The sequence below is a fragment of the Thalassophryne amazonica genome, chromosome 13, assembly GCF_902500255.1.
Source record: "Thalassophryne amazonica chromosome 13, fThaAma1.1, whole genome shotgun sequence".
Lineage (NCBI taxonomy): Eukaryota > Metazoa > Chordata > Actinopteri > Batrachoidiformes > Batrachoididae > Thalassophryne > Thalassophryne amazonica.
The window spans coordinates 97032102-97044861 of record NC_047115.1 but is presented as its reverse complement, the minus strand read 5'-3'; the positions used below and the strand labels follow the sequence as shown (position 1 = coordinate 97044861).

Here is a 12760-nt window from a genome sequence, read left to right as displayed (position 1 = left end):
AGTGTTGATCAGCTTCATTATCGAAAAAAACAAATCTCAGGACTCAGAGGAGTTACAGAGACCTTCAGGGTGACTGTGGAGGTGTTTGTTGACTCAGTCATCTCATGTTTAAATGTGTTTGTGTGAGGAAAAGCTCAAGGACAAAAAAACTGTCTTTTTCTTTTTTATTGAGGACTTATCAAACTGAAACAGCCGGCGCATTTTCAGTCAAGGACGCGGCATTGAAGGAGTCCTTTAAAGGCTGCAAGGCAGCTCCTGTCCTCCATCTGGACTCTGGACCGCACTGATGGCCTGGTTCCTGGGCCTCTGTGTTATTCTGGCTGTTTTTCTTCTGGCTGTGCGGCTGAAGGTCCCGTTGTTCTCAGATGGACTCCAGGAGCCTCCCTGGCTGCCGGCTCTGCCCTTCATCGGCAGCCTGCTGAGTCTGCGAGGCCGGCAGCAACCTCACATCCTCTTCAAAGAGCTGCAGGAAACATATGGAGCAACATACTCACTGATGATGGGCTCCCGCCGTGTCATCATGGTCAACCATCATCTACATGCCAAAGAAGTGTTGCTGAAAAAGGGAAAGGCTTTTGCTGGAAGACCCAGAACTGTGAGTGCTGCTTTTCCTCTTCACACTAATTCTCAGTCGACTTCTGCGGGCCATCCAGGTTTAGGAGGTCCTTTAAAGGTTTAGGAGGTCCCTCACAGGTTTAGGAGGTCACTCGTGGATTTGAGAGGTTCCTCATGGGTTTAGAAGGTCTTTTACATGTATAGGAGGTGCATCCCAGGCTCATCGGCTCTCTGGCAGATTTAGGAGGTCTCTGACAGGTTTGTGGGTTCTCCTTCAGGTTTAGTTAGATCCCTCACAGGTTTGCAGGCTCCTTTGCAGGACAGGCTGTGACTTCAGCACACGTAGTTTTAATCTGTATCACTCCGAGCAAACTCCAGCAAGTATTTAATACCAAAGATGTCAAAAAAAAAAAAAAGATCTCAATAGAACTCAAACATACAAAGACACGGCGCTGGTGGGTCGAAGGTTTGATTTATGTTTTCATGTATGTATGACAACAAACTTTAAATATAATATGGTGTAATACACACAAATAACTGAACAAAACTGCAGTATTTGTACTTGAATGAAGGAATGAAATGTATTTCAAATAAAAATAAAATTAAATAATACCAATAATAATAATAATAATAATATAATAATGATGATGATGATGATGATGATGATGATGCACAAGAAAAGTTTGTCACCTAAGAAACGATTCTTGAAAATGAGCAGGGAAGACGTAACTTCATGTTGAAGTAAAATTATGTTTTTAATATGTATTTACATTAAAATGCACACAAAGGCCAAATAAGACCTCATGCACTGTTTCTAGGAAGAAGCCTGGATTTCTGTCAGACCTTGAAGGCATCACGTAACGAGCACACAGAGTTAAAGTGTGTGAGGGTCAAATCCATGGAAAATCCAGACAGATCCTCACACACTTTAACTCTGTGTGCTCGTACGGCCCAGAACGTGATGCCTTCAAGGTCTGACAGAAATCCAGGTCTATATTTCCATGGTCAAATCATCACGTGCACACTGTCAGCCCTTCACATGCACTCTCTGAAAGTCAGCAGCTGGGACCTGAAGACGCCCCAAAGCATAAAACAGGAAAACAGCAGCTCTCATGAAATAAATAAATCAATACATAAAGGATTAAAACTATCAGAAAACAAAAGTATGAAATTAGAGGAAACCGCTGTGTTTCCGTATAAATATAAATATAGCATTTCTTACATATTATTGTAAAGTGAGTGAGAAATAAAAATGTCTAAAACTAAAAATGCTGTTTTTGTAACCTGATAACACCTCTGGAGTGATTTGTAAGACATCTCATGGATGTCAGCGTGCACGCTATGTGCACGTGCATCACCTGAGGTCAAAGGTCACTTCTGGTCTTTTCAAACGCTCATGTATGCGCGTGTGTGTGCTCACACATGTACACTTTCAACGTAAGGGCCCCAGTGACCTCCCCCTTAGTGCCCCCTGTTACCATACCAACTTTGGTGTCAATTGCTTAATTACTGTGGCACACAAATCCTGCTGCATACATAGATTGCCTACACACACACGGGTTGGACCCCGTTTGCCTTCAGAACAGCCTTAATTCTTCATGTCATAGATTCAGCAAGGTTTTGGAAACATTCCTCAGAGATGTTGGTCCATATTGACATGATGACATCACACAGTCTGTCCATTCTCCTCTGACCTCTGACCTCAACAAGACATTTTTGCCCAAACAACCGCTGCTCTGGATATCTTATTTTTTGGTCCATTCTCTGTAAACACTGGAGATGGTTGTGGGTGTAAATCCCAGTAGATCAGCAGTTTCTGAACAGACCCGCCAGTCTGGTACCAAGAAACCACACCATGTTCAAAGTCACTTTGATCCTCTTTCTTCCCCATTCTGCAACTTCAGCAAGTCATCTTCACCACGTCTAGATGCGTTGAGTTACTGCCATCTGATTGGCTGATTAGCCATTTGTGTTAACAAGCAATTGAAGAAGTGTACCTAATACAGTGGCCGGTGAGTGTATTTTTTTTGTTTGTTTGTTTGTTTATGAATGTTGTTTAGATAAAAATTAAATAACCTGATAATTAACTGTGTATAAAGGAGGAGCCCAGAATGTGTTCTAAACAGGGAATCAAACCCTCAACTGCATCTTCTGTGAAGAAAGTAACAACAAACTAAATGAAATGAAAGGAAAACAAGTAAGATTAATGGATTTTAAGTGCATTTTTATATTACATTTTAATATAAACAAATCAATAAGCATAACAGTTAAATGTTAAGTTCAATTATTGCATGCATGTGCAAGACCTGCAACTCTTTGTGGAGTTTGCTGCAGTAAGAGTTTAATTTTTGGCTGATCTAATTGTTGTCCATATTATATTCTCGATCATTTTGTTTGTCAGTATTTGTATGACCTCTGTTTGAAACTGATGACACTTGTTACTGTGTCGTCTAGCAGCTGTTCCATGTATCCACCACGCTGACTGTAAATGAGAATTTCCTCAAATCCAGACATAACCTTCTTTATATCATTTCTTGCTGTGATCCGTCTGTTATCCTCCGATAATGATCAGGAGTCGATTCACTGTCAAAAATATTATTTAAAGTTTTATAAGGCTCAATCGTACCCCCTTTCTTGCATCTTTTTTTTTATCCAGTGGTGTTAGTTTTGTTACTTTGTTAGTTTGAATATCTTGAAAACCCATTTTTGTTTGTTGCTCTTCCCTGAAACGCCCCCAGTTTCAGCTGTCTGTCCAGTGTATGAGGGACGTCACATCGCTGGAACGTATTGTTATATGGCTGGGGGCCTGGCTGCCTTTTTGTTTCTGTCCTTTGCTTCTCCTTCCAGGTGGTTTGCATTTGGAACTGAGTGGCTGTGTTGCTGAGTTTATCAGGACCTCACCCTGATCACCTGAGGCTGATCACCTGCGGCTCATCAGGACTCACAGCTGTGGTGCATCTGCATGGATTGGAACATGGTGGCATTTAAGACTGGAGTGCACGGTGTGGTTTGCCAGAGACTCGACCTTGTGACCAGACGGGTGAGATCGTCGTCTCGGGAGCCATCTCTCATCAATGGCTGCTGAGAAGTCCAGGTTTGATGCACGGTCTGTGAAAGAGGAGGGGGTGAGGTCTCACGCTCGTCAGCACACTTCTGAGGTACGTTAGATTTTTGTGACTAACATTTATACAGTCAGTAAATGTGGTGTCCCTCACACCTTTATTATATTGAGCTGTATGTTAGTCATGTATCGACTTCCACTGCAGTGGAGTTTTGTGAACTGGATGTTCCATGCCTGCAGGTTGGGAATCTGATTAGTAATCAAGCCAGGAAGTGTTTGCTGTTTGTACACCTTTAAGTGTTCTCTCTGTGTGTAGAGTGTGGACTCACATAATGGTTCCTCTTCACAGACTCGGTTTGTTGCGGCCACCTGGGGGGTTGTCGGCGGGGGTCCTTGAGTCCGAACAGCTTCTGGCTCCGGACGTTAGCGCTGCTGGGAGCGCACCACGCCAGACCGCACTTTGTTTTTTATGTATCACTGTTATGTATTAAATTCAGTTAGCCTTTGTACCGTGCTCTGCTATTTCATACTGGGTCTTTTCAAACGCTGGTTCGGTTCTCCGAGCTGCGTCCGACACATAACACGTATTCCAGACTGCTCCAAACCCAGGACGTGTAAATTAGTAAAAAAAAAAAAAAAAAAAAAAGCAAGCTGGAGTGAGATTATGGACAGGCAGAATGTTGGCTTAGTGGTTAGCACTGTTGCCTCACATTAACAAGGTCATGGGTTCGATTCCCACCTGTGGTCTTTCTGTGTGGCGTTTGCGTGTTCTCCCCGTGTTTGTGTGACTTTAGTCCGGGTGCTCCGGTTTCCTCCCACATCCAAAGACACACAGATTAGGTGGATTGGAAACTTTAAATTGTCCGTAGGAGTGAATGTGTTTGTTTGTCTGTGTGTGTCCCTGTGACAGACTGGTGTCCTGTCCAGGGTGAAGCCGCCTCGCGCCATATGACTGCTGTGATTTCTGATTAAACCCCTCATTTGTGTTGCCTTTTTAAGAATGTCAAATCAATGGTATCATCTAAAGTAACAAATAGTAAGTTTTCATCTTTGTATCATATCACTGGATGACATTAATAAACTGTTCAGGCGGCCTTTCACAGTGGGTTATTATCACTCTGTTAGTCTTTATAGGAGCCTGTCTGATGTATTTAACTCATTGATGTGCTTTAATACTCCCAGTGGAGTCTATCCCAGCAGTCACAGGACGTGAGGCGGGTTCACCCTGTGCAGGACTCCAGTCCGTCACAGGGCCACATTTAGACAAACAAACACATTCATAGCTGCGGTCAATTTAGAGTCACCGGTCCACCTAACCTGCATAACTTTGGAAGTTGAAGGAAGCCCGAACACCCGCGAACCCACACAAACATGGAGAGAACATGCAAACTTCACACAGAAGGGATCAGGTGGGAATTAATCCCACAACCGTCTTGCTGCAAGGCAATAGTTCTAACTACTAAGTCACTGTGCCAGCCCCCAATTTTCCATGAATTTCATAATTTACCTTCCTCTAATGATCTGTTTATAATTTTGCAGAGAGATTTCTTTAATTGATTCACTGACTCTGAGAATAAATGTTCCATCTGCTCAGGTCCTGGAGATTTATGTACTTTGAGATGTTTCGATCTTTTTCTGACCATTCCCTCTGTTTTTTTTTCTATATTTGTAATTGATGTTTAATACATACAAAGTTTCCACCACAAGTGTCTAAAAAGAAGTCCTGAACCACAGCAAGGGCCGATAACAGGAGATTAGAAATCCATAACTAGAGCAAAAACAACACATGAAAACAGAAGTTCAGAATGATGTTGGCAGAGGAAACATTAAACAGACATGAGTTGGATGTCTGTGTTGTGCTGCCTTTGGTGTCTGCTCTGCTCCCCCTGCCTTCCTGTTCCTGCAGGGGCCACTTCACGGCGCTGATCACATGCACCTGTTTGCAATCATCCTCACCTGCTTCAGTACTCCGGTCAGTCCTCACCTAATACATCAGTCCTTGACACAGATGCCAGAAACTCAGCTTAGCTTGCAGAGTATCTGGCCTTAGTTCATCTCCTTTTCTTCACGCTCCACCGGCAATGCCTACAGCAATGTCAACGTTGGCAATGTCAACGTTGGCAATGTCAACGTTGAACTTTTAAATGGTCATTTTCTTACGGTTGTAGGCTGCTACAGACCACCCTCAGCAAACAGTAATGCTTTGTCTGCATTTACTGATCAGCTTTCAAACTTAGCTTTTAAAGACATTTTAATTTGTGAGGATTTTAACCTTGACTGGCTGTCCGCTGCTTCTGATAATTTTAAATCGATTTGTGATTTTTTTAATTTAGAACAACTTGTTAACGGCCCAACCAGACCAAATCCCACACGGCCCTCTAATTCATCCTTACTGGACCTGTTTTTAAGATAAGTACTCTGCTGTTGGAATCTTTGTCAGTGACATCAGTGACCATTGTGGTATTGCTACAGTCAGGGAAACCAAACTACCCAAAACAAAAACCCAAATTATTTTAAAGCGTGATTTCAAACATTTTAGTGAACAGGCCTTTTTCCATGACCTATGGGCTTTTGATTGGAACAGAATTTTTATTATTGACTCGGTAGAACTGGCATGGAAATACTTTTGATGCTTTTATAGAAATTATTGATAGACATGCACTGTTCGTAAATTTCGGGTCAAGGGCCGCTTCAAACCCGGTTTTCAACTGAATTCCAATCTTTTAAAAAGAAAAGGATGAAGCCTGGGCCTGGGCGAGAAAAACCAAGTCAGAGACAGACTGGGTCAGTTTCCGACAGCTCAGAAATCGGTGTACCGCTTTAATTAAAAGGCCAAATCTGAGTTTTACTTGTCCCAAACAACAAAGAGCCTCAATGATCAATCAATCAATTTTTTTTATATAGTGCCAAATCACAACAAACAGTTGCCCCAAGGCGCTTTATATTGTAAGGCAAGGCCATACAATAATTATGTAAAACCCCAACGGTCAAAACGACCCCCTATGAGCAAGCACTTGGCTACAGTGGGAAGGAAAAACTCCCTTTTAACAGGAAGAAACCTCCAGCAGAACCAGGCTCAGGGAGGGGCAGTCTTCTGCTGGGACTGGTTGGGGCTGAGGGAGAGAACCAGGAAAAGACATGCTGTGGAGGGAGCAGAGATCGATCACTAATGATTAAATGCAGAGTGGTGCATACAGAGCAAAAAGAGAAAGAAACACTCAGTGCATTCATGGGAACCCCCCAGCAGTCTACGTCTATAGCAGCATAACTAAGGGATGGTTCAGGGTCACCTGATCCAGCCCTAACTATAAGCTTTAGCAAAAGGAAAGTTTTAAGCCTAATCTTAAAAGTAGAGAGGGTGTCTGTCTCCTGATCCAAGGAAATTCTGGAAAGCAATAAAATCAACTTGTTTGGAAAATCCAAACTAATGATTTCCCAACTCATATTCTCAGTAACTCACAATTTATTACTGATAAATCAGAAATTCTATCTTGTTTTAATAATCACTTTGTTTCATCCGGCTCTCTATTTGAGTCTTTGTATCCAACTCAAACCACTCTAATAGTTACTCCCTTTCACCATCACAAAATGTTTCCCAATCATTTGTTTTGAGGCCTTTAACACAAGTCGAGGGTTCAGAGAGCAATAAAGCAATTAGATGCTGCTAAATCTGCAGGTCCTGATAATCTGGATTCTCATTTTCTTAAATTATCCGCAGATTTTATTTCTGAGCCCCTCACCATCTGTTCAATCTCAGTCTGACTAACAATATCATTCCTGCTGTGGGAAGACTGCATATGTTCTTCCTCTTTTAAAGGGAGGGGATTCATCAGTTTTAAATAACTACAGGCCCATTTCAAAATTATGCATTTTAGTCAAAATTCTTGAAAGGTTTGTTGCAGACCAGCTTAAATAGTATCTAGAAGAAAATGACATTTTAATTAATAATCAATCAGGTTTTAGAAAAGGACACAGCACAATGACCGCTGCTGTGAAAGTTCTCAATGACAATAATCGAGGCTGTTGACAGTAAAAAATATAGCACTGCACTTTTATTGATCTGTCAAAGGCCTTCGATACCGTTGATCATGCCATTCTCTTAAACAGACTCTCTGTGATTGGCTTTTCTAAAGAAGCTCTGGGCTGGTTTAGTAATTACTTATCAGGGAGGATGCAATCCGTTCATTTCTCAGGGTCTTCCTCTCCGTTTCTTCCCATAACAAAAGGGGTTCCCCAAGGATCTGTCCTAGGCCCACTGTTATTTTCTATTTATATTAATAATCTCTGCTGTAATATATCCAATACATCTTGTCATTTTTACGCAGATGATACAGTTATCTATTGTTCTTCTGCCACAACTTGAACAGCGTTTGCAGTTTTCAATCGGCTTTTAATATAATTCAGTCTCATTGGACGACTTAAACTGGTTTTAAAAGCAGACAAATCAAAAGTAATGCTTTTTCAAATGCAAAACGGTTACCCGCAAATCTCCCCAAGATAAAAAGCACCGAGGGCACCAGAGATAGAAATTGTGTCAACTACAGGTACCTCGGCTTATTAATTGACCAAGATTTGTCTTTTAAACCCCATATTGAGGGCCCTAGTTCGAAAACTAAAGTTGAAATTGGGTTTCTTCTTTCGGAACAAATTCTGTTTTTCAATTCTTGTAAGAAAGCGTCTAATTTCTGTAACTTTTTTACCTTTGTTGGACTATGGAGATTATTTGTACATGAATGCAACTTTACAGCACCTCAAGAATTGGACAGTGTGTACCATAGTGCTTTGTGTTTTATCACTGGTTGTGGAAACCGTGTTCACCAACTGTAACACTGTATTCTATAGCCGAGGATCCATCTCTGTCTGCTCGTAGATTGTCACCACTGGTTTTTATTGTCTATAAATGTATTCTTGGGCTCCTGCCATCTTACCTGTGTGTATATATGTTTAAAAATCAACCATCTTACGGCCTACATTCATCCAACAAACATTTCAGATGTCAGTTCCTCGGGTGAGAACTGAACTGGGAAAAACTGCTTTTCAGATATGCTGCCCCCGCTTCTTGGAACAAACTCCAAAGGATCTGAAATTAACTGATCCTGTGACTTTGGGTGAATTTAAATCTCTTTTGAAGGAACGTGAAACTAACACTATTGGACATTGTGACTGCTTCTAGTACATGCTGAATTTCACTGTGGTTTTTAATGGTCTTAATGGTTTTAATTGTTTTACTCTTGTCTTGTCTCACCGTTGTAACAATGTTTTGGCTGCTGTCTTGGCCAGGTCACTCTTGGAAAAGAGATGTCAATCTCAATGAGTTTTTTTTACCTGGGTAAATAAAGGAAATGCATGAACAGGGCACCCTGCCAAGGAACCTATGCAGCTTGGCTGGGCCTGATTGACACCGGGGAGTGCCTGTACTGTAGTGCCCGGGGGCACATCCTTCATGAAACCCCCAGTCTGGCCAAAAGACAGCGCTCTGCATAGACCCAGGCTACTCACTGCACAATGGCCGTACGATGTGCACCCAAATTCCGGCAACTCTCCTTTTTAGGATCAGTCTTTGCAGCTCCAGCCGTTTATTCACTTTGGTGCTGATGCCAATTTTTTGGATTGTGGTATGGTTGTGGCACTTCATCCCCCTATCCAGGTAACTGCATTAAATGGCACTCCACTTCCCTCGATACCCATCACATGGTTCTTGTCACGTTGTTAGTCTCTGGTAACCATCGCGAATCATTGTAGTTTTTTTGTTTATTCATCCTATCCGTCACTGGGTGTTGGGCCACCCCTGGTTAACCCTCCACAATCCAAATATTGACTCTATGACCAGGATTATCTCCCGGTGGAGTGAAGCCTGCCACCTCCAATTCCACCGTTCGTCCATCCCGCACACTCAGGGTGCCAGGGAATCAGACTCTACACTCATCGATCTATCCGCTATTCCAAAATAGTATCATGATCTCTGTGAAGTGTTCAGTAAGAGCCGGTGCTCTCCTTGCCTCTGCACCGATCTTACAACTGCTCCATCAATTTGCTTCTGGGTGCGTCCTTTCCCTCTGTCCGCATCTGCAACCTGCCGTGCCCAGAAAGGGAATTGATGGAGCAGTACATCCAAGACTCTCTGGCTTCAGGGCTTATCCAATCCCTCCTTCTCTCTCTTAGTGGCAGGCTTATTTTTTGTAGGGAAGAAGGATGGAACCCTATGCCTGCGCCCCTGCATCGATTTTTTGTGGGTAAAATGCCACAACCATGTGGAATAAGTATCCACGTCAACTGCTTGATTTGGCATTTGACCTCTTGGGGCTTGGGGGCGTCTCTATTTTCCAAGCTTGATCTCCGTAGGAGAGGGAGAAGAATGGAAGACCGCATTCAATACGCCACTATGGCATTTCTTCGGTCTCACTAATGCTCCCGCCACTTTTCAAGCACTGGTCTACAATGAACCTGATCCAGCCAAAATCTCAGCCGTTTCTGAATGGTCCACTCCCACCAACACCAAGCAACTCCAACAGTTTTTAGAATTCGCAAATTTTTACTGTTGCTTCATTCAAAACTTTAGCCAAGTTGCAGCACCCCCTTCACAAACGTATGTCATCCAGAACCTCTTCCTTCTGGCCTCCCGAAACCGAACATTTCTTCCAGTCATTAAAACATTGATTTACCACTGCTCCTGTCCTTATTCAACCCAATCCAGATCGGGCAGTTGATCGTGGAGGTCGATGCTGCCATCATCGAGATTGGGGCCATCCTTTCCCAGTGGGCTGAGGGCAATAAATACCTCCACCCCTGTGCATTTTTCTCTTGGCATCTGACTCTCGCTGAGGGCAATTATGATGTGGGGAACCGGGAACTCCTGGCCATGAAGGATGCACTGGAGGAGTGGAGACACTGGCTAGAAGGTATGTCTGTTCCTTTTGTTGTATGGACTGATCATAAAATCCTTGCTTACATCCATTCTGCCAAAATACTTAATTCCAGACAGGCCAGGTAGTCTTTCTTTTTTGGATGTTTTAACTTCTCAATAACTTACAGGCCTGGTTCCAAGAACATTAAACCCCATGCCTTGTCTTGATAGTTCACTCATCAGAAACATTCTTCACCTCCGGACTGGATCCTCCCCAACCAGATGGTGACTGGAGCCCTCACATGAGATATTGAGAGTGTCATCCGGGAGGCCCAGAAAACCTGCCTGGATCTTTGTTCCACTTTCAGCTTGATCAACCATCCTGCAGTTCGTCCATACACTGAAGTTCCTCCTGGCATCCACAGGACCTTACACCTATTATGCCAACACTTCTGGTGGCCTGTGGTCCAGGCAGATGTGCGGGAGTACGTGAACGCCTGCATCATGTGCGTCATGAGTAAGTCGCACCATCAATCACCCTCTGGCCTCCTTCATCCGCCACCATTCCTGGTCGCCCTTGGTCGCACATCTGCCTGGACTTCATCACAGGGACTACCCACCAACATACAGATGGACATACAGTGATTCTCACCATCATAGACTGGTTATTGACGGCAGCACATTTTATGGCCCTGTCCAACCTACTCTCGGCCCAGGAGACCACCGACCCTCCTAGTCCACCATGTGTTCCAGCTGCATGGTATCCCCCAGCATATCATCTCGGACCAAGGTTGCCAGTTCACGTCACAAGTACGAAGAAACTTCTGCTCTGCTATAGGGCCTTGGTCAACCTCTCATGTGGATTCCATCCGCAGACCAATGGCCAGGCGGAACGGGCCAACCAAGAACTTGAGGCCACTCTCCAGTGTGTCACATCCTCTTACCCGTCCTCTTGGAGTGCCTGTCTACCTTGGGTCAAATATGCGCACAATTCTCAGGCAAGCTCAGCCATGGCCTGTTTCCATTTGAATATTCCGTTGGGATATCAGCCCCCATTATTTCTGAATCAGGAACATGATCTTACTGTGCCGTCTGTTCAGGCTATCCTGTAGCGTTGTTGACGGGTGTGGAGGACGGCCCATTCCACCCTGCTCCAGACGAGGGACATGACTGTGTGCCATGCAGACTAACACCGGACCCCAGCCCTGCTTTACCGACCAGGTCAGGAGGTGTGGCTCTTGGCCAAGGATATCCCTCTCAAGGCTGAGGCACCTCGATTTCTGGGACCATTCCTGATTGAGGAGGTAGGTCATCAATCCTGCTGCCCTCAAGCTCAAGTTGCCTCAGACTCTCAGAATTTATCCAGTATTCCATGTCTCTCGCCTGAAGCCTGTTTGCATCAGCTCCTTGTGTCCTCCGGCCAATCCCCCACTTCCCACCTGGCTCATGGATAGCCATCTGACTTTGACCGTCTGCCAGATCTTGGATGTGCGCTGCTGGGGTTTCCAGTATCTGGTGGACTTGGAGGGTTATGAACCTGAGCTCCTGGGTGTCACAGGGTCTCATTTTGTACCCCTCCCTCATCCAGGACTTCTATTAGGCCCATCCGGGCCAGTCTGGTAGGTAGGGGTGGGGGTGGGGGGTACTGTTGTGCTCCCTTTGGTGTCTGCTCTGCATTCTCTTGTGTTCTCAATGATCCCAGTACCGTCAGCTCTGTCATGGCCACCTGGTCCTGTTTTGGTTCTGGATTCATCGTCACTCACCATTTGGTTTGGAGAACAGCTACCTATTACCTCTACCCTGGTTGACGTCTCCCTCCTCCAGTGCCTGTTACCACAGACTTGTACATTCAACCATTGTCATTATTTGTAGAATAAATTGTTATATTTTTGTAATCCTGATCTGTTCACTGCATTTGGGTCCTAATTCTTGTCTTTGGGATTTTGTGCCATAACAGTCTCTGATTCTTTATCTGTTTAATTTGTGTTTAAGGTTACTACAGACATCCTCACCAGAAACGGAAAAGACATTGCCTTTGGAGATTATAGTGCCACCTGGAAGTTCCACCGGAAAATTGTCCATGCAGCACTGTGCTTGTTTGGAGAGGGCTCAGCCTCCATCGAGGAAAATCAGTGAGTTCACACTGTTCAGCTCTGTGACAGTGGATGTGCTTGTTATTGCACTGCTTCTCCACTAGGTGGTGTGCTTCACTGAGACCTCTCAGATTTCTGTTCACAAATGTGCTTTCCTTATTGATTTGTTTCCACGGCAACACAGAAACTAAAACAACTCAGAAGTTC

The 12760-nt window shown here is 43.9% G+C and overlaps 1 protein-coding gene across 1 annotated transcript in view; it reads left to right on the top strand.

The window, feature by feature from the left end:
* The first annotated feature begins 286 nt into the window (after positions 1-286).
* LOC117523223 (steroid 17-alpha-hydroxylase/17,20 lyase) overlaps positions 287-12760 on the top strand; it is a 57833-nt gene continuing 45359 nt past the window's right edge. The window contains exons 1-2 of the mRNA XM_034184676.1: positions 287-595; positions 12453-12592. Of these exons, the coding sequence (XP_034040567.1) occupies positions 287-595; positions 12453-12592 (449 nt within the window). The remainder of the gene's footprint in view (positions 596-12452; positions 12593-12760) is intronic.